General features: G+C 50.6%; 1 protein-coding gene across 1 annotated transcript; it reads right to left on the minus strand.

The window, feature by feature from the left end:
• Positions 1-720: 720 nt before the first annotated feature.
• On the minus strand, positions 721-7,947 carry LOC122922886 (RNA-binding protein 25-like). The gene is made up of 5 exons (XM_044273640.1): positions 7,927-7,947; positions 6,252-6,347; positions 5,571-5,810; positions 4,840-4,948; positions 721-779 (listed from the first exon to the last, which is right to left on the minus strand). Exons 1-5 carry the CDS (start codon positions 7,945-7,947, stop codon positions 721-723), a joined length of 525 nt encoding a protein of 174 aa, XP_044129575.1.
• Between the last annotated feature and the right edge of the window lie 14,288 nt (positions 7,948-22,235).

Consider the following 22,235-nt stretch of genomic DNA (forward strand, 5'->3'; position numbering starts at 1 on the left):
GCTCAGGCCTAGTTAGGGTGCACTACACTAGTTTCTCCACTAGATGGGGCAGTGTTACAGAGTATATATAGCTCAGGCCTCGTTAGGGTGCACTACACTAGTTTCTCCACTAGATGGGGCAGTGTTACAGAGTATATATAGCTTAGCTCAGGCCTAGTTAGTGTGCACTACACTAGTTTCTCCACTAGATGGGGCAGTGTTACAGAGTATATAAAGCTTAGCTCAGGCCTAGTTAGTGTGCACTACACTAGTTTCTCCACTAGATGGGGCAGTGTTACAGAGTATATAAAGCTTAGCTCAGGCCTAGTTAGGGTGCACTACACTAGTTTCTCCACTAGATGGGGCAGTGTTACAGAGTATATAAAGCTTAGCTCAGGCCTAGTTAGGGTGCACTACACTAGTTTCTCCACTAGATGGGGCAGTGTTACAGAGTATATAAAGCTTAGCTCAGGCCTAGTTAGGGTGCACTACACTAGTTTCTCCACTAGATGGGGCAGTGTTACAGAGTATATATAGCTGAGGCCTAGTTAGGGTGCACTACACTAGTTTCTCCACTAGATGGGGCAGTGTTACAGAGTATATATAGCGCAGGCCTAGTTAGGGTGCACTACACTAGTTTCTCCACTAGATGGGGCAGTGTTACAGAGTATATAAAGCTCAGGCCTAGTTCGGGCAGTCTTTTCCTGAAGTCTACTCAGTGAGCAGCCATGATGTAGCTGCCTACGTGAGGGAGGCCTCCAGCCTCTCTGCTCTCTCCCTGTTGGCTCCACAGTCCAGGGCTAAAGCCGCAAGATTCAGCCCAGAGGTGGGAAATCTACTTCTATAGCTCACTCCTCCGGGGGGACCAGTGACAAGCTGCCAACAGCAAGTATTAGTATATATTATTCAAGTCAAAGGATAGCAGACGGCCGTACTCAGAGGCTTCCCTTTGCACTTAGGTGTAGGACACAGCTCCAGTATAAACCCTGAGGACAGATAGGCCGACTGTCAGAAACCACTGGAAATAGAGGTTCAAGCACTCTGCAAACCACCTTCAAGTCAGGTTAGGATCAGGCGAGAGTTAATACCAGCCTAAGACTTTTATACTTCAGAAGCCGAGTCTGAAGCAGAAGCTTTTACATATATAAAAGACAAAGAGCCTGTTCTATCTGGAGGCACTAGAGACTGTATCTCATATCTGGAGGCACTAGAGACTCTATCTCATATCTGGAGGCACTAGAGACTGTATCTCATATCTGGAGGCACTAGAGACTGTATCTCATATCTGGAGGCACTAGAGACTGTATCTCATATCTGGAGGCACTAGAGACTGTATCTCATATCTGGAGGTACTAGAGACTGTATCTCATATCTGGAGGCACTAGAGACTGTATCTCATATCTGGAGGCACTAGAGACTGTATCTCATATCTGGAGGCACTAGAGACTGTATCTCATATCTGGAGGTACTAGAGACTGTATCTCATATCTGGAAGTACTAGAGACTGTATCTCATATCTGGAGGCACTAGAGACTGTATCTCATATCTGGAGGCACTAGAGACTGTATCTCAAATCTGGAGGTTCTAGAGACTGTATCTCATATCTGGAGGCACTAGACACTAGACTGTATCTCATATCTGGATGCACTAGAGACTATCTCATATCTGGATGCACTAGAGACTGTATCTCATATCTGGAGGCACTAGAGACTGTATCTCATATCTGGAGGCATCAGAGACTGTATCTCATATCTGGAGGCACTAGAGACTGTATCTCATATCTGGAGGCACTAGAGACTGTATCTCATATCTGGATGCACTAGAGACTGTATCTCATATCTGGATGCACTAGAGACTGTATCTCATATCTGGATGCACTAGAGACTGTATCTCATATCTGGAGGCATCAGAGACTGTATCTCATATCTGGAGGCACTAGAGACTGTATCTCATATCTGTAGGCATCAGAGACTGTATCTCATATCTGGAGGCAGCAGAGACTGCATCTCATATCTGGAGGTACTAGAGACTGTATCTCATATCTGGAGGTACTAGAGGCTGTATCTCATATCAGGAGGTACTAGAGACTGTATCTCATATCTGGAGGTACTAGAGGCTGTATCTCATATCTGGATGCACTAGAGACTGTATCTCATATCTGGAGGCACTAGAGACTGCATCTCATATCTGGAGGCACTAGAGACTGCATCTCATATCTGGAGGCACTAGAGACTGTATCTCATCTGGATGCACTAGAGACTGTATCTCATATCTGGAGGCACTAGAGACTGTATCTCATATCTGGAGGCACTAGAGACTGCATCTCATATCTGGAGGTACTAGAGACTGTATCTCATATCTGGAGGCACTAGAGACTGTATTTCATATCTGGAGGCACTAGAGACTGTATCTCATATCTGGAGGCATCAGAGACTGTATCTCATATCTGGAGGTACTAGAGACTGTATCTCATATCTGGATGCACTAGAGACTGTATCTCATATCTGGAGGCATCAGAGACTGTATCTCATATCTGGAGGCACTAGAGACTGTATCTCATATCTGGAGGTACTAGAGACTGTATCTCATATCTGGATGCACTAGAGACTGCATCTCATATCTGGAGGCACTAGAGACTGTATCTCATATCTGGAGGCACTAGAGACTGCATCTCATATCTGGAGGCACTAGAGACTGTATCTCATATCTGGAGGTACTAGAGACTGTATCTCATATCTGGAGGCATCAGAGACTGTATCTCATATCTGGAGGCACTAGAGACTGTATCTCATATCTGGAGGTACTAGAGACTGTATCTCATATCTGGAGGCACTATAGACTATCTCATATCTGGAGGTACTAGAGACTGTATTTCATATCTGGATGCACTAGAGACTGTATCTCATATCTGGAGGCACTAGAGACTGTATCTCATATCTGGATGCACTAGAGACTGTATCTCATATCTGGAGGCAGCAGAGACTGTATCTCATATCTGGAGGCATCAGAGACTGTATCTCATATCTGGAGGCACTAGAGACTTTATCTTATATCTGGAGGCACTAGAGACTGTATCTCATATCTAGAGGCACTAGAGACTGTATTTCATATATGGATGCACTAGAGACTGTATCTCATATCTGGAGGCATCAGAGACTGTATCTCATATCTGGAGGCACTAGAGACTGTATCTCATATCTGGAGGCACTAGAGACTGTATCTCATATTTGGAGGCAGCAGAGACTGTATCTCATATCTGGAGGCATCAGAGACTGTATCTCATATCTGGAGGCACTAGAGACTGTATCTCATATCTGGAGGCACTAGAGACTGTATCTCATATCTGGAGGCACTAGAGACTGTATCTCATATCTGGAGTTACTAGAGACTGTATCTCATATCTGGAGGCACTAGAGACTGTATCTCATATCTGGAGTTACTAGAGACTGTATCTCATATCTGGAGGCACTAGAGACTGTATCTCATATCTTGAGGCACTAGAGACTGTATCTCATCTGGAGGCACTAGAGACTGTATATCATATCTGGAGGCACTAGAGACTGTATCTCATATCTGGAGGCACTAGAGACTGTATCTCATATCTGGAGGCAGCAGAGACTGTATCTCATATCTGGAGGCATCAGAGACTGTATCTCATATCTGGAGGCACTAGAGACTGTATCTCATATCTGGAGGCACTAGAGACTGTATCTCATATCTGGATGCACTAGAGACTGTATCTCATATCTGGAGGCACTAGAGACTGTATCTCATATCTGGAGGCACTAGAGACTGTATCTCATATCTGGAGGCACTAGAGACTGTATCTCATATCTGGAGGCAGCAGAGACTGTATTTCATATCTGGAGGCACTAGAGACTGCATCTCATATCTGGAGGTACTAGAGACTGTATCTCATATCTGGAGGCATCAGAGACTGTATCTCATATCTGGAGGCACTAGAGACTGTATCTCATATCTGGAGGCACTAGAGACTGTATTTCATATCTGGAGGCACTAGAGACTGTATCTCATATCTGGAGGCACTAGAGACTGTATCTCATATCTGGAGGCACTAGAGACTGTATCTCATATCTGGAGGCACTAGAGACTGTATCTCATATCTGGAGGCACTAGAGACTGTATCTCATATCTGGAGGCACTAGAGACTGTTTTAGACTTGGATGTAACTGTTACCAGGAGCAACGTTCAGTAAAGGTTATAAGCTGGATTGCACCATCCTTGTCTCAGTCTCCAATTCCTCAGTTAACACTACAGTAAATGGTTGTACCACCACAAAAGGTACTGGCGTCCCGACTACAAGGGACCTCCCCACTGGCACATTAATACAGACCACCACGGGCACCTCGCACCACCATCTGGCCGGTGTCCCTTACACCAGAGTGTGCCCCAGAGAGTCCTTGTGCCGTTCTCCTTATCACTCCTGCGAGACGCCCAGGGACGACGTGACCGCGAGTAACCAGAACTGTACTTACCTCGGCCCACCTACTGCTCACACCGCGACCTCACACATAATACCCTGCAAGGTCTGGCTCACTGCACCTATACTGTGGAGGAGATCGCTGCATGTCTCCTCCCTCCTGAAAATCACCTGCTTCATCTGCATCTACAGCTCTCTGTCTCGCTCTCTCTGTCTCTCGCTGTCTCTGTCTCTTGCTTTCTCTCTCTTGCTCTCTCTGTGTCTCTGTCTCTCTCTCTGTCTCTCGCTCTGTCTCTCGCTCTCTCGCTCTGTCTCTTGCTCTGTCTCTCTCTCTCTCTCTCTGTCTCTCGCTCTCTGTCTCTTGCTCTCTCTGTCTCTCTTGCTTTCTCTCTGTCTCTCTCTGTCTCTCTCTCTCTCACTCTCTCTGTCTCTTGCGCTCTCTCTCTTGCTCTCTCTCTCTTGCTCTCTCTGTCTCTCGCTCTCTCTCTTGCTCTCTCTGTCTCTTGCTCTCTCTGTCTCTTGCGCTCTCTGTCTCTCTCTCTCTTGCTCTCTCTTTCTTGCTCTCTCTGTCTCTCGCTCTCTCTGTCTCTCTCTCTGTCTCTTGCTCTCTCTGTCTCCCTCTCTCTGTCTCTTGCTCTCTCTGTCTCTCTTGCTTTCTCTCTCTCTCGCTCTCTCTCTCGCTGTCTCTCTCTCTTGCTTTCTCTATCTTGCTCTCTCTGTCTCTCGCTCTCTCTGTCTCTCTTGCTTTCTCACTCTCACTCTCTCTCTCTGTCTCTCGCTCTTTCTCGCTGTCTCTCGCTCTCTGTCTCTTGCTCTCTCTGTCTCTCTTGCTCTCTCTGTATCTCTCTCTCTCTCGCTGTCTCTCTCTCTCTTGCTCTCTCTCTCTCTTGCTCTCTCTCTCTCTTGCTCTCTCTGTCTCTCTCTCTCTGTCTCTTGCTCTCTCTGTCTCTCTCTCTCGCTCTCTCTATATTGCTCTCGCTGTCTCTCGCTCTCTCTCGCAGTCTCTCTCTCTCGCAGTCTCTCTCTGTCTCTTGCTCTCTCTGTCTCTCTTGTTTTCTCTCTCTCTGTCTCTCGCTCTCTCTCTCTGTCTCTCGCTCTCTCTCTCTGTCTCTCGCCATCTCTCGCTGTCTCTCTCTCTCTTGCTCTCTCTCTCGCTCTCTCTGTCTCTCTTGCTTTCACTCTCTCGCTCTCTGTCTCTCGCTCTCTCTATATTGCTCTCGCTGTCTCTCTCTCTCTCTCTCTCTCTCTCGCAGTCTCTCTCTCTCTCTCGCTCTCTCTCTCTGTCTCTTGCTCTCTCTGTCTCTCGCTCTCTCTGTCTCTCTTGTTTTCTCTCTCTCTGTCTCTTGCTCTCTCTGTCTCTCGCCATCTCTCGCTGTCTCTCTCTCTCTTGCTCTCTCTGTCTCTCTTGCTTTCACTCTCTCGCTCTCTCTGTCTCTCTCTCTCTTGCTCTCTCTATATTGCTCTCGCTGTCTCTCGCAGTCTCTCTCTGTCTCTTGCTCTCTCTGTCTCTTGCTCTCTCTGTCTCTCTTGCTTTCTCTCTCTCACTCTCTCTCTCTGTCTCTCGCTCTCTCTGTCTCTCTTGCTTTCTCTCTCTCGCTCTCTCTGTCTCTGTCTCTCTTGCTCTCTCTATATTGCTCTCGCTGTCTCTCGCAGTCTCTCTCTCTGTCTCTTGCTCTCTCTGTCTCTTGCTCTCTCTGTCTCTTGCTCTCTCTGTCTCTTGCTCTCTGTCTCTTGCTCTCTCTGTCTCTTGCTCTCTCTGTCTCTTGCTCTCTCTGTCTCTTGCTCTCTCTGTCTCTTGCTCTCTCTGTCTCTCTTGCTTTCTCTCTCTCGCTCTCTCTCTCTGTCTCTTGCTCTCTCTGTCTCTTGCTCTCTCTGTCTCTCTTGCTTTCTCTCTCTCGCTCTCTCTCTCTGTCTCTTGCTCTCTCTGTCTCTCTTGCTTTCTTTCTCTCTCTCTCTCTCTCTCTCTCTCTCTCTTTGTCACTCTCTCGCTCTCTCTCTGTCTCTCGCTCTCTCTCGTGCACTCCATGACCCTGATGACACATCTTGCAGTCACATCTCGCTGACCTCCAGCCCCCACCCTGTACAGTCCCGGTGAGGGGGAAGTTGGTGATCTTGTGGTGTCATTGCTGGTGCTGAGTGATTCTCAGGGTCAGATGTTCGGCCTGGCTTCCTTCCTGTTGGGTGTGATAGTCCACGCATGCACAGATGAGGCAGAATCCGACCTACCCCAGGTTATCTACAGGAGGAGGATGGCTGTGCCGCATGGTCCACTCGTCTCGTCCTTCACCCCTCGCTGAGTCCACGTTACCTCACAAGCGAGCGCCAGAAACTCTGGGGAGAAAACCCAGAGATCGGGTCCAGGGAGTCGTTGTCGGGTTCAGCTCCGGCTCCATCTTGTAACTGAACCCCTTCCTGTTATGACTGTGGCGTGGTGAGGACTCGATGCCTTCAAATGTGGGCAAAGCACTGACCGCGGTGATAATGTCGTCTGCCGTCACATGGCCAAGAACCATTAAAATCACTAAAAACAGGCCTGTAACGGATCTTCTGGCACCCCGACCGGGTACCTCCGTTGATGGAAGCTCCTAGTACTTTCCGAGGACTCCAAGCACTCCACTTCACACCGTAACCACCACAGACCCCACGAACCGCCGAAGCTTGATTGGGGTCTCACCGTCCTCCACCCACACTGGACCCAAGACCGGGCTTCCGCTTCCAGTGGGTGAACCTCTCCTAAATCCAGAGAGCAGGGACAGCTCTTACAAGAGCTAGTAGTTATAGCCGGGGAGTATAGCAAATCTTCAGCGTATAGCAATCCCCCAGTGTCGATCAGTTACCCAAACACCAGCCTCAACTTGATGAAGGGTAAAACAGGAACTCCTTCTATTGAAGATCAACTCAGTATATATACAGTTCACGAAGTCTAACAACATAACACAATCAACCATGAACAACATGCAACAGACATCTTCACCCCCTCCATAATGAATGAATAGGAAGCGAGGAGACACATGTGATGGGATTATCTCCTGAGTGTATCATGGGGTGATCTACTCATCTAGGAGTCGGCTGCTCCTATAATCAGCTATACAATCAGTGGGAGTCTCAGTGCAGAGTTAACCCTTTTTGTGCTGCTGAATCCACACCATGCCTTTTTAATGGGCAATAGGAAATATGTGGCATATAAATTCCACACATGAATCAGGGTTCATAGTTCCTTGTAACCCCAAAAGGTCTGAGGGGGTCTCCATAGTTCTCGGTCCACAGTCTGTAGGAAGGAGGCTGGCCCTCAGGCTCGTCCAGCAGCCCCAGTGACGGTTCAGTCCGTAACAAGGCCAAATCCTGTAAAAGTCGTACCCCAGAGAGGGCACCACCATCTTTATACCCAGCTACCATCTTGTGCATTCCTTTCCAGGTCTTCTTATTCAGTGTCATTACGCCAGGGGGTTATCTGACCCCTGAAATGCCCCCCGTATGCCCGGGCCCCTCACACACAATGTACTTACCTGGCTCCCCGACACCCGCATCGCTCCTGGTTCCCGCACAGCCGCTTCATCCAGTGTCAGGTGGGAGCAGTCAATGGTGGACGGGGATGAGCCTCTCTAGTGTCACCCACAATGCTAGGAGGCTTGTCCCCGTCACCGCCGTCCATTGGCTGTCCCCCCTCCCCCCCAACACCAGATGTTTTCACCCGTATATGGGGAGAAGCGGCGGCGGCCGCATGAGGACCAGGAGCGACACGGGTGCCAGGGAGCCAGTTAAGTACATTGTGTGTGAGGGGCCTGGGCATATGGGTGGGGGGCATTTCAGGGGTCAGATAACACTAATGTATTTCATGTAATATGCCTGGTTCACCAGCAGGTGGCAGTGTATCTGGCAGAGAGAGTACCTTTAGATAGAATAGAACTGACCATTCCATTTCCCCCCTTTTGAGCAGAAGTGGGCCAGTCCCATTTTCCACAAAGGGAGGGGTTTCAGGAAGCTGTGGTAGTAGAGGGAGAGTGAAGTGTGCGGAGGAGCCCACCAGGCGAGTGAGAGAACAGGTCACCCATAGGGCCCATGCACATGAACCGTGTGCCGGCCAGGCCCATGCTGCAATGCAAGGGCACCGACCATGTACCCACCGTCTAAGGACATGGACCCATTCACTTGAATGGGGTCCACGATCTGCATCCAACAGTCCACATTGCAAAAAAAGTAGTGCATGCAGTACTTTTTTGAGGCGCAGAAGCAGTGCTTCTGTGGGGTTTCGTGCCAACATGACGCACTGTACCTTTCGGATTGAATGGGTCCACATCTGTGAGGCGGTGTGCACAAATGGCCGGTGCCTGTATATTGCAGATCCACTGTTTGCAGGCCGCAATACGGGCACGGCCCTCACGTGTTCATGTGCATGAGCCCTTACCGCGTCAGGAGTAGGGAAAGCAGCTCTGAGAGCAGCACAGTCCTAGGGATTAAAAGGATTTTGGAATATAGCTGAGGAGAACGGTGCCAAAGACACCCTCAATGCACAAGACCAGGTGCTCAAGGATATCCCACTCACCAATTATATCTCACTCTGATGGTAACCAGACTGAATGCAGAGAGTCTAGCACCTGCGCATGCACCTGTAATCTGCTGGAGCCAAGAACAAGAGAATAAACAACGTTAACAGTTACTACGTCTGGACTCTACTTCCTACTTCTACCAACTTCTTTATTGCTGCAGAGCCTAACCCTGGAGAGCGACAGTGCCCATCAGCACCATGACAGAGAGAGCACAGTCGTGACACCACTCATCATCCTAACACTGGGACCCAATCGCCTTGGGGGGTGGCACAGCGGAGCCAGCGAAGAGGCGCAACTGAGGCCCCGTGCAGACCGTATGCAGACCATCTCCAACTGGTGGAGAGGCGCAACTGAGGCCCCGTGCAGACTATATGCAGAGCGCCTCCAATCAGTGGAGAGGCACAACTGAGGCCTTGTGCAGACCGTATGCAGACAGAGCACCGCCGACTAAAGTACAGGTACAGAGTGATGTGGTCTAATGTACAGGTGCGGAGTGACCTCAAGAGGTGTAATTAACCTCTAATAATACCTCCATTCTTCCAGACATACCGGGGAGATCGTCTTCTGCCCTGGACACTGACAGAATGGAGACAGTGAGGCGGTGGACACTGTCCAGATCATGGCTTCTCTGTGTCTATTGGAGGATCCAGAAGTGAATCGACCTTCACAGTGCAGCCAAAATCCAGAAAATGAATCCTGCTCTTCTGACTGTACAGAAGATGGTCTGACTGTATCGGGGCCGCCCTTCATGGCACTGGAGGCACAGCAATGGCTGTCTGCCCATAATGTCACCCCTGGCCTTCATATCAGTGACCAAAAAAAATCCTGGAAGGTGTTGTATCTGTGTATGGCCTCCAGCCTGGATACAAGATGAGATATGGCCTCTAGCCTGGATACATGATGAGATACGGCCTCTAGCCCGGATACAAGATGAGATATGGCTTCTAGCCTGGATACATGATGAGATACGGCCTCTAGCCTGGATACATGATGAGATACGGCCTCTAGCCTAGATACATGATGAGATACGGCCTCTAGCCTAGATACATGATGAGATACGGCCTCTAGCCTGGAGACAAGATGAGATACGGCCTGTAGCCTGGATACAAGATGAGATACGGCCTCTATCCAGGATACAAGATGAGATACGGCCTGTAGCCTGGATACAAGATGAGATACGGCCTCTATCCAGGATACAAGATGAGATACGGCCTCTAGCCTGGATACATGATGAGATACGGCCTCTAGCCCGGATACAAGATGAGATACAGCCTGTAGCCTGGATACAAGATGAGATACGGCCTGTAGCCTGGATACAAGATGAGATACAGCCTCTAGCCTGGATCCATGATGAGATACAGCCTCTAGCCTGGATACGTGATGAGATACGGCCTCTAGCCTGGATATGTGATGAGATACGGCCTCTAGCCTGAATACGTGATGAGATACGGCCTCTAGCCTGGATACATGATGAGATACGGCCTCTAGCCTGGATACATGATGAGATACGGCCTCTAGCCTGAATACGTGATGAGATACGGCCTCTAGCCTGGATACATGATGAGATACGGCCTCTAGCCTGGATACGTGATGAGATACAGCCTCTAGCCTGGATACATGATGAGATACGGCCTCTAGCCTGGATACATGATGAGATACGGCCTCTAGCCTGGATACGTGATGAGATACGGCCTCTAGCCTGGATACGTGATGAGATACGGCCTCTAGCCTGGATACGTGATGAGATACAGCCTCTAGCCTGGATACATGATGAGATACGGCCTCTAGCCTGGATACATGATGAGATACGGCCTCTAGCCTGGATACGTGATGAGATACGGCCTCTAGCCTGGATACGTGATAAGATACGGCCTCTAGCCTGGATACATGATGAGATACAGCCTCTAGCCTGGATACATGATGAGATATGGCCTCTAGCCTGGATACATGATGAGATACGGCCTCTAGCCTGGATACGTGATGAGATACGGCCTCTAGCCTGGATACGTGATGAGATACGGCCTCTAGCCTGGATAAATGATAAGATACGGCCTCTAGCCTGGATACATGATGAGATACGGCCTCTAGCCCGGATACAAGATGAGATACGGCCTCTAGCCTGGATAAATGATGAGATACGGCCTCCAGCCTAGATACAAGAATTACAGGATGTCCTGCACATATCACTGAGCTGTCAGTGTCCTCGTATCTCTACTAGAGGTGACCAACTGTATGTAATGGCTCCCCCGATCATCACACCATCAGTTGTCAGCCCTGCCATGAGAGGAACACGTGTGGTGTCAGGATGTCCTGCACATATCACTATTCTTACATTGTCTTTCGGTGTCATAGAGGCATGTTTAGCCGTCACAGATCTCTCATCAAAAGGTACACTACCCAAAACTAGCCTCTGAGAGCCTTTTTATAGGGCAGTGGGGAAGCACTTTTAAGCCCTCTTGTAGCAAGACCCAGAGCCTAATCAGACCACACCTGTAATCCTTACATATCTGCCTGGTACAGAACTGCAGGACGAGTGCAGCGATCCGACAGTGTTTATCATTAGAGACATGTTCTGGACACACCGACGACAATCCCTGGACTGCACCTTCATAACATGTTGCAGATACAGCTAATTAACTAGAAGCCTAGTCCAAACCGTCAAGGTGGTCTGGGAACTGAAGATCCTTCTCTTATCCAATCCAACTCCAGCGTTCACCCTTTTCCGACTGTTCTAAAAACCCAAATTTGTTAAATGTATACACCAAGGGGAAAAGCCCCCGCCCTGGTCACTGTCACATATCTCCTTCCACCTCCATTGGAGTTTTTGGGGCTGCGTGTTCTAGATCAAGGCCCACCACAGACTGGTCACCCTTGGGTCTCTTCTTTAGCCTCACACATCCAGGTAAGAGGAGAGCGGACTGTAGTCCACCTAGTGAGTGACATCTCAGGGACTCATGAGCCCAATTACTACCCGGCGCTCATGTGCAGCAATTTCAGAATGTATCTGAGCGGCTTTAAAGGGGTCCTCTGAAATGGATCCAGCCAGGCAATATGGAGAATGACAAGACATTAGTAAGTGGCTTGTAATAACGGCATCTACGTGATATTTGCTGCAGTGAGAGGACCCTTTAAGCTTCCTGCTCGGATAGAACAGGATGTGTCTCACCACCAACCTCTTGTGAAAGGACACCACGTAGTCCCACATCAGAGGCCCTGCCTGAAGTCATTCAGAGCGCCCGTAATATAATAACATGTCTGAGGCAGTGCTCTGGGGGCTTCTTGGGACCCCTATGTTTGTGACATGACTATTGGTTGAGGTCTGCTCCTCGGTCTTTTGTGATGTCCACACAGAGGTCTTGTAAAATGGCTGCCAATGAAGGGTCATGTGACAAGGAATGTCACCCACTTACCTGTCTGTTGTCCCGCAGCGAGTCTGGCTGCAATATGATGGTGTCGCTCTGTTGCTATGCCAACCAGCCCCCCGACAGTGAGTCTGCTCGACCTATCAGGGAGCCAGGATGCCGGTGTCACATGCCTCCTGAGGCGGGCTATTTACCCAGCAGCTGGCCACAGGGGCCTGTGATTGGTCTTCCCGACTGTGGATCATTGACCATTGCCTGTTTCTATGACTTTGCCTCAGATGTGACCTCCTGGTATTAGATTTGTGTCTGATTTTGGACCCGGTCCGGTCCTGGTTTTATCTGTCTTGTTTTCTCCTTTTCCTGTCTTTCTACTCTTCTCCAATTTTGGTTTAGGCCCCTGGACTTAGCTAAGAAGGGACTGTCGTCCAGTTGGGGGCCATCAATTAGGATGTAACATGGAAGTAGGTAGACAACAAGGGGGCAGTGTGATAGAATGGAGGGCTTTTCCTAGTCACAGGACCCTTCCTCAGCGGCCATTTTATGGACAAGACCTCTGTGTGGATGACACAAAAGGCTTGGCGAGGGGCAGACCTTATGAAATAGAGAAAATGGTCCAAAATTTTAACAAAGATTGTGTTAGTAAGAAACCAGAAAGTGACCCAACCCAATAAGGCCTCGTTCACATGTCCATGTCATGTCTGTAGAAAAATCTGTCCATGTTTTATCCATGAAGATGTCCCTGATGGATCCGTGTCCATGTTGTCATTTACATTCCACAGACACTCCTCAGTTCAAAATTCATTTCCAGAGCATCTCCTATGAGTGGTCAGTGAGGACGCCATCCGTGTTGCATCAGTGATTTTTTTTATGGACCCACAGACTTCAATGGTTGTGTTTGGACCCATGTTCCGTTACGACATTAAAATCATGGGTCCGGGTGCTGTCCGTGGAAAATGACGCACATCAGTGAAAAACGGAAATGTGAATGAGGCCTTGGGCTGGTTGATGGCACAGGGTCAGTTTCACCTTCTGACCTTGAGAGCTTGCTTCCAAACCCCGTAGGGACAAACATAATATATAAAGCTTTATTAGGTAATTAGAGACAAATAATTACGACGACACATGATTCAAGACAATAATCTAAAAAAAAGGTAAAGCGGCAATACAGGTAGTGTTGCGAGAAGTAGCTCACGTGCCGACTGGCGTGGTATCAGATCCCAATATCTAAGCTGCTCAGCACAAGGGCAATGGAGCAGTACCCTATAGTCATGTATGCACCAGTGATCACCTCAGACCTATCTGACGGAGGCTCCTATTGCTATCTCTTCCTTTACTGTCCACCAATAGCAGCAAAGACAATCCTTAAAGTAAAACAAGTAACCATGGAAATAAGACCCTCCCCACATGCCCCAGTATAATAGTCCTGGATCCCAAAGACTCCTCCTCTTTCATTAGTAGTTCAACTAGTAAAAGGGAGGGCAGAAACAAGGGGAAGGGGCGATACTCGCCTCCGTGTCTTTAATAAAATCATGACTTCTACGTCACAGGTTAGGAAAATCATGCAATTTTATTACATGACACGGAGGCTCCTATTGCGAGTTTAAAGCTGACTCACAACTGAGGAGAACACATGAGAAGGAGGACGAAAATAAAACTCACGAAACGTAGAGACTCGCGACCAGTCTGCAAGTCGCATAATGTCCTCCAATCGTGCCCCTGCAACTGCCATGGAAGTCGCTGAAGCCCCTCTGGTGGAGTGTGCAGTGAAAACCGAAGTGTCCACTTCTGCTAAGGTCATAATCCATTTAACCCATCGAGCCAAGGTGACGCTGGTAATGGGATTAAAGGGACGGCGGTATGAGAGAAAAAGCTGAGGGCAAGCAGATGCGCGAAGTGGAGCTTTACGAGACTCATATTCCCTTAGACAGGCGACTGGACAGAGAGCTGGAACCTCCCGGAAACAAGGATAAGACACAGACCGAATGTTGGCCTTGGTGCGCCGCATAATATTAAACACCACTCCCTCCGGTGTAAAGGACCGAGCTTCGTGGTCCAGGGCTCGGACGTCCAAGACTATCTTGCAAGAGGTCAAACAGAACAGGGAAATCAGCTTAGCTGAAAGCTGTCGTAAGGAAAGATCTGCGTTGGACGGCCAAGCTGAGAATAGAGATAAAACCGAAGACACATCCCAGGTGGACGAGAAACGGGGCCTAGGAGGACGCGAGAGACGGGAGCCTCTAAGAAGGCGGCATACCAAGGGATGCTGACCCGCAGGGAGTCCATCAAAACCCTGATGAGAGGAAGAAATGGCGGAACGAAACAAATTGATCGTACGATACGTCTTTCCATCATCAAAAAGTGAAGTGAGGAATTCAAGGATCTCTGTTACAGAGGCTGAAACGGGATCCACGTGCCTAACCAGGCACCAGTCAACCCAAGACTTCCAGGCTGCCCGATAGGACCGTCTGGTACCGGGAGCCCATGCATCCTCCAAAAGTCGTCTAGCTGAGTCCGAAACCCCCGAGACGCTCCAGGGTTCCCCGAGACCCTGCAGGCTAGGAGCTACAGGGATTCTTCTAGAACGAGAGGATGTCGCAGACCTGAAGGATCCAATAGGAGGTCTGGAAAAACTGGGAGAAGCAGAGGGTATTGGGTCAAGCACTCCAGTAGCTGGGGGAACCACGACGGGGTGGTCCAGAATAGAACTATCAGGACTAGTTCGGCCCTCTGTTGGCAAACTTGGTCTAAAACTCAGGGAATCATAGAAAATGGTGGGAAAGCATACATGAGGTGCCCGGACCAGTCCTGCAGAAAGGCATCTATCGCCTCCGCGTCTGGATGCCAGCTGTAGAAGCGGAGAAGCTGTGTGTTCAAATGGGACGCGAAGAGATCTAAATTAAAAGGTCCCCATAGGGAGGATATGGAAAAGAACACCGCCGTGTCCAACTTCCAATCGTTGGAGTCGGAGAGAAAACGAGAACTCCAGTTCGCGTAAGTGTTGTGTAGGCCGGGCAGATATTCGTCGACTACGGTGATATCCCTGGCTAGGCAGAAGGTCCCCTAATCCCGGGCCAGGTGGGACAAGGCCGTCAAATGCGTGCCTCCAATGGCATTGACATACCGTACTGCTGAAATATTGTCCATCCGCAGTCTGATGCAGGCCCTGGCCAGCCTGTTTGCAAAACTGCGAATCGCGAAAGAGCCCGCGAGAAGTTCCAGAGCATTGATATGTAAGCTGGACTCCTCTACAGACCAGCATCCCCCGGTGGTCACTACGTTGCAGTACGCGCCCTATCCTAGCAGACTGGCATCCGACTCGATTGTAAAATCTGGACAAGGGCCGACGATAGCTTTGCCGTTCCAGGCCTCCAAATTGTGAATCCACCATGTCAACCTATCTCTGGTTGCCTTGTCCAAGGTGATCAAGTCCGCATAGGAAAGACCCTCATGAAAGTGGGCGATCTTGAGGCGTTCCATTTCACGGTACTGCAGGGGGGCCGGAAAGACTGCCTGGATTGAAGCGCAAAGGAGACCTATGATGCAGGCCAGGTGGCGTAGAGAGACCTGTGGAAGGGAGAGTGTGTGGCGAAGCTCCCTGCAGATAACCTGGACCTTGGATAACGGAAGGCTGAGCGTCTCTGTGTTCGAGACAATCGTGAAACACAAAAATTCCATAGATTGGGCCGGAGTCAGGCAGAAGTTCTCCAGGTTGAGCAGTAAACCCAGCTGGTATAAGAGGTCCATAGTCCAGTTTAAGTGAGTTAGCAGGATGAACGGTCCTGGGCCATGAGGAGGATATTGTCTAGATAGATAATTAGACAGATTCCTCGACTGCGGAGACAGGATACGATAGGATGTAACAACTTTGTGAAACCCCAAGGAGCTGAGGGGAGACATGTAAACTGCCACACTTCCTTGTCCCATCGGAAACAAAGTAGTTCCCTGGATGCTTTGGATACTGGAACCGTCAGATAGGCATCTTTTAAGTCTAACTTGACCATTCAATCTCCGTGAAGGAGCATGTCCCTGAGGAGGGGACTGCCCTCACTTTTGAAGTGGCGATAACGGACAAAGGCTTTTAGCACCCGAAGATTGATAACAGGGCGCATCTAGCCTCCTTTTTTGGCTACTAGAAACATGTTGCTGAGAACTCCTTCGGGATAGGACGGGGCCGGCTCTATTGTGCCTTTCAGGAAAAGGGCCTGCAATTCCTTATGCAAAAGGAGACGCTTTGGAGCGGGGAGGACGGCTGGTACAGGAGGGGGAATGTGAATCTGGGAGTTGACCAGTTCTATGTTGAACCCCTGGACGGTCGAAAGATCCCATGGGTCCGAGGTAATCGTTGACCAGACGTGGGAAAAAATACGGAGTCTGCCCCCTACCCAAGTAGTCGAAGAAAGGGATGGGGTTGGTAGACTTACCGAATGGGCGTCTTGAAGATGAGAATCCTCTGGCTCCTCGGGATCGCCATGAAGCACTGCGGATAGGGAAAAAAGGTAGACGGCTGTCTGGTCTCTTGGTTGGGGGTTCTGTAAGAAAAGGAGCCTCGACCCAATCCGCAGGTCTGGAAGGACGACCGGTCGGACAGGCGGCCCCTAGAGCTGCTGGCCCTGGTGGAGACCCGTCCCTGAAAAACACGCTTCATGGATGTTTGGACCTTGTCTAGGGCGGTGAATGCACCCACAAAACAGGAGAGGTCCTTGATAAAAGAGTCCCCAAATAAGAGGCCTTGGGCGTCTTTACCTGCCTCTGTTAACGCCAAATTGGAGCGTTTAGACTCAATCTTAAAGAGTTTAGCTTTTCGCCTCTCAATAGAGAGCGAGGTGTTAATATTGCCTGTGATACACACAGCACGCTGCACCCATCCACGGAGCTCCTCCGGATCAACCAGCGTGTTTTGAGTTCTAGCAGACTCAGCCAATCGAAATAATTTTGTCAGGGGGCCTAAAATGTCTAATAACTTGTCCTGACAAGCCTTCAAGGCTGATTCCAGACCTCTGCGGGGGTTCCATCCCGACTTAGATAGGTACTGGGACATTTTTGGGTCCACAACTGGGGTCTCACAGACCTTATTCGGGACAATTGGTCTGGGGCACTCAGCCTTTAATTTGTTTCTTGCCTCCTTACTAAGAGGCTGGCGCACACGGGCCTCCAGGTATCTGGCGACATGGTCATATGGGAGCCACTCCGCGGACCTCGGATGGTGGAGAGCATCCGAGTCGAAGAGTGGTTCGTCAGAACGGTCTAAGATGGCTGAAGAGGGTTCCAAGGGAACCTCAGTATTGCATATGGGCGGAGCTGGAGAAGGTCCCAGGGGGTCCATGTCTAATAGATCCAGATCCTCCTCCTCTGAACCATAGGTAGATTTTTCTTGAGCCTCCTCATCTGATCCGTGTTTGGATTCTGAATCAGTTTCGTGCTGCGCTTTGGCGCATTTCCATTGCCTCTCCTTTTCTACCTGGCGGGCGTAGGCTCTCTTGCGCAAACGCAGCGCGCTATCTTGGGTGGAAGGTATCACACCAATGCTTTTAATTCTGGAGGTTGGTAAATCAGAGGCCGTTGCCCGTGAGCTCGAGGGCCTAGGGCGGCTACTGGTCTTGGAGGCAGATGGATTTTGTGCCATAAGAGCCTCAGAAATGGACTGAGAAATAGCTGAAGACATTGAACCCATGGCCGACTGAATGGCCATAGCTACAGAGCGCTGGATTGCCAGAGCCTGTTCATCATTGGGTGCAGAGGCAGATTCCTGGACATGTGAAATCTCCTCCATGTCTTCAGGAGTGGGCCGGTTATGGTCAGACATGCTGGGGCTGAATGATAGAAGATATCCCTGGGAGAAAAAACTGTGGCAGCAGGAGACCCCTACAGGGACAGGAGGGTGCAATAGCTATCCCTACTGCAAAAAAGGGGGGAACTTAACTGGCTGGCAGAAGTTCTTTAATGAGGGAGAGCCGGAGCGATGCTGCAGGTGAACAGAGGACGCCGCACTAGCTGCGCCGAGATCTCGTGATAACGCGTCAGAGGCGCTAGAGGCGGGAGCGAAGTCCCGGTGGAGAGGGAAGAAGACGGGGAAATGGCAGCCGAAGTCACGCGAGCCGCCGGCTGCGCCAAGATGCAGGAAGGCGAGCGCAGAAGCCGAACCGGTAAGAAGGCAAGGCAGAGACGGGGGGAAAACAGGAAGGACGGTACGAGAATGAAGTGCAAGGACCTGTAGGAATAAAAAAGAGAGAGAGGGGAGAAAACTGGAGAAAAGAACCCAGAGATGACTCAGGGGCCAGGGGGGCCCCAGACAAATGATAGTGTGAGGAAAAGATATAACTATTAAGTCAAAATTGAATAAAAATCCCCTATATGATTTGCCCACACAATGATTACCTATCTGTGGACCGTCATCAGCAAAGAAAGATGAGGGGTCTTTGGGATCCAGGACTATGACCTTGTCTGTGTCATTTCTTCTAGGTGACCTCGTCCGTGTGACCTCACCTGTGTGTTCTCATCTGTGTGGCTTCGTCAGTGTGACCTCGTCTGTGTGACCTCACCTGTGTGTTCTCATCTGTGTGGCTTCGTCAGTGTGACCTCGTCTGTGTGACCTCACCTGTGTGTTCTCATCTGTGTGGCTTCGTCTGTGTGACCTCGTCTGTGTGACCTCGTCTGTGTGACCTCACCTGTGTGTTCTCATCAGTGCAATCTCATCTGTGTGGCTTCGTCAGTGTGACCTCGTCTGTGTGGCCTCGTCTGTGTGATCTCACCTGTGTGTTCTCATCAGTGCAATCTCATCTGTGTGGCTTCGTCAGTGTGACCTCGTCAGTGTGACCTCGTCTGTGTGACCTCGTCTGTGTGACCTCGTCTGTGTGACCTCGTCTGTGTGACCTCACCTGTGTGTTCTCATCAGTGCAATCTCATCTGTGTGGCTTCGTCAGTGTGACCTCGTCTGTGTGATCTCACCTGTGTGTTCTCATCAGTGCAATCTCATCTGTGTGGCTTCGTCAGTGTGACCTCGTCTGTGTGGCCTCGTCTGTGTGATCTCACCTGTGTGTTCTCATCAGTGCAATCTCATCTGTGTGGCTTCGTCAGTGTGACCTCGTCTGTGTGACCTCGTCAGTGTGACCTCGTCTGTGTGACCTCACCTGTGTGTTCTCATCAGTGCGATCTCATCTGTGTGGCTTCGTCAGTGTGACCTCGTCTGTGTGACCTCACCTGTGTGTTCTCATCAGTGCTATCTCATTTGTGTGACCTCGTCTGTGTGGTCTCGTCTGTGTGGCTTCGTCTGTGTGACCTCGTCTGTGTGGCCTCGTCTGTGTGGCCTCGTCTGTGTGACCTCATCAGTGCTATCTCATTTGTGTGGCTTCGTCTGTGTGGCTTCGTCTGTGTGACCTCGTCTGTGTGACCTCGTCTGTGTGGCCTCGTCTGTGTGGCCTCGTCTGTGTGACCTCATCAGTGCTATCTCATTTGTGTGGCTTTGTCTGTGTGGCTTCGTCTGTGTGACCTCGTCTGTGTGACCTCGTCTGTGTGGCTTCGTCTGTGTGACCTCGTCTGTGTGGCCTCGTCTGTGTGGCCTCGTCTGTGTGACCTCGTCTGTGTGACCTCGTCTGTGTGGCCTCGTCTGTGTGGCCTCGTCTGTGTGGCCTTGTCTGTGTGGCCTCGTCTGTGTGGCCTTGTCTGTGTGGCCTCGTCTGTGTGACCTCATCAGTGCTATCTCATTTGTGTGGCTTCGTCTGTGTGACCTCGTCTGTGTGACCTCGTCTGTGTGACCTCGTCTGTGTGACCTCGTCTGTGTGATCTCACCTGTGTGTTCTCATCAGTGCTATCTCATTTGTGTGGCTTCGTCTGTGTGTTCTCATCAGTGCTATCTCGTCTGTGTGGCTTCGTCTGTGTGGCCTCGTCTGTGTGACCTCGTCTGTGTGGCTTCGTCTGTGTGGCTTCGTCTGTGTGACCTCGTCTGTGTGGCTTCGTCTGTGTGGCCTCGTCTGTGTGACCTCGTCTGTGTGATCTCACCTGTGTGTTCTCATCAGTGCAATCTCGTCTGTGTGGCTTCGTCTGTGTGTTCTCATCAGTGCTATCTCGTCTGTGTGGCCTCGTCTGTGTGACCTCGTCTGTGTGGCCTCGTCTGTGTGACCTCGTCTGTGTGGCCTCGTCTGTGTGACCTCGTCTGTGTGACCTCGTCTGTGTGGCTTCGTCTGTGTGACCTCGTCTGTGTGGCCTCGTCTGTGTGGCCTCGTCTGTGTGACCTCGTCTGTGTGGCTTCGTCTGTGTGGCCTCGTCTGTGTGACCTCGTCTGTGTGACCTCGTTTGTGTGACCTCGTCTGTGTGGTTTCGTCTGTGTGGCCTCGTCTGTGTGACCTCGTCTGTGTGGCCTCGTCTGTGTGACCTCGTCTGTGTGGCTTCGTCTGTGTGGCCTCGTCTGTGTGACCTCGTCTGTGTGACCTCGTTTGTGTGACCTCGTCTGTGTGGCTTCGTCTGTGTGGCCTCGTCTGTGTGACCTCGTCTGTGTGGCCTCGTCTGTGTGACCTCGTCTGTGTGGCTTCGTCTGTGTGGCCTCGTCTGTGTGACCTCGTCTGTGTGACCTCGTTTGTGTGACCTCGTCTGTGTGGCTTCGTCTGTGTGGCCTCGTCTGTGTGACCTCGTCTGTGTGACCTCGTCTGTGTGACCTCGTCTGTGTGGTTTCGTCTGTGTGGCCTCGTCTGTGTGGCCTCGTCTGTGTGACCTCGTCTGTGTGGCTTCGTCTGTGTGGCCTCGTCTGTGTGGCCTCGTCTGTGTGACCTCGTCTGTGTGACCTCGTCTGTGTGATCTCACCTGTGTGTTCTCATCAGTGCAATCTCGTCTGTGTGGCCTCGTCTGTGTGACCTCGTCTGTGTGGCTTCGTCTGTGTGGCCTCGTCTGTGTGACCTCGTCTGTGTGACCTCGTTTGTGTGACCTCGTCTGTGTGACCTCGTCTGTGTGACCTCGTTTGTGTGACCTCGTCTGTGTGGCTTCGTCTGTGTGGCCTCGTCTGTGTGACCTCGTCTGTGTGACCTCGTCTGTGTGACCTCGTCTGTGTGACCTCGTCTGTGTGACCTCGTCTGTGTGGCTTCGTCTGTGTGGCCTCGTCTGTGTGACCTCGTCTGTGTGACCTCGTTTGTGTGACCTCGTCTGTGTGGTTTCGTCTGTGTGACCTCGTCTGTGTGGCCTCGTCTGTGTGACCTCATCAGTGCTATCTCGTCTGTGTGGCTTCGTCTGTGTGGCCTCATCTGTGTGGCCTCGTCTGTGTGACCTCGTCTGTGTGACCTCGTCTGTGTGACCTCGTCTGTGTGGCTTCGTCTGTGTGTTCTCATCAGTGCTATCTCGTCTGTGTGGCTTCGTCTGTGTGTTCTCATCAGTGCTATCTCGTCTGTGTGGCTTCGTCTGTGTGACCTCGTCTGTGTGGCTTCGTCTGTGTGGCCTCGTCTGTGTGACCTCGTCTGTGTGGCCTCGTCTGTGTGACCTCGTCTGTGTGGCCTCGTCTGTGTGGCTTCGTCTGTGTGGCTTCGTCTGTGTGACCTCGTCTGTGTGACCTCGTCTGTGTGGCCTCGTCAGTGTGGCTTCGTCTGTGTGACCTCGTCTGTGTGGCCTCGTCTGTGTGACCTCGTCTGTGTGGCCTCGTCTGTGTGACCTCGTCTGTGTGGCCTCGTCTGTGTGGCTTCGTCTGTGTGGCTTCGTCTGTGTGACCTCGTCTGTGTGACCTCGTCTGTGTGACCTCGTCTGTGTGGCCTCGTCTGTGTGGCTTCGTCTGTGTGGCTTCGTCTGTGTGACCTCGTCTGTGTGGCTTCGTCTGTGTGACCTCGTCTGTGTGACCTCGTCTGTGTGATCTCACCTGTGTGTTCTCATCAGTGCAATCTCGTCTGTGTGGCCTCGTCTGTGTGACCTCGTCTGTGTGATCTCACCTGTGTG

The sequence above is a fragment of the Bufo gargarizans genome, unplaced genomic scaffold (genome assembly GCF_014858855.1).
Source record: "Bufo gargarizans isolate SCDJY-AF-19 unplaced genomic scaffold, ASM1485885v1 original_scaffold_1019_pilon, whole genome shotgun sequence".
In the NCBI taxonomy this organism is placed as follows: Eukaryota; Metazoa; Chordata; class Amphibia; order Anura; family Bufonidae; genus Bufo; species Bufo gargarizans.

What these genes read in the sequence shown, in the direction of transcription:
- LOC122922886 (XM_044273640.1), bottom strand. Translation starts at nt 7,947, where the DNA reads ATGCGGGTGTCGGGGAGCCAG. An exon ending in TGCGGGTGTCGGGGAGCCAG is followed by an intron (nt 6,348 to 7,926) that starts GTAAGTACATTG and finishes AAGCAAGAGAGA; the next exon opens with CAGAGAGAGCAAGAGACAGA. An exon ending in GCAAGAGACAGAGAGAGAGA is followed by an intron (nt 5,811 to 6,251) that starts GCGAGAGAGAGA and finishes AGACAGAGAGAG; the next exon opens with CAAGAGAGAGAGAGACAGCG.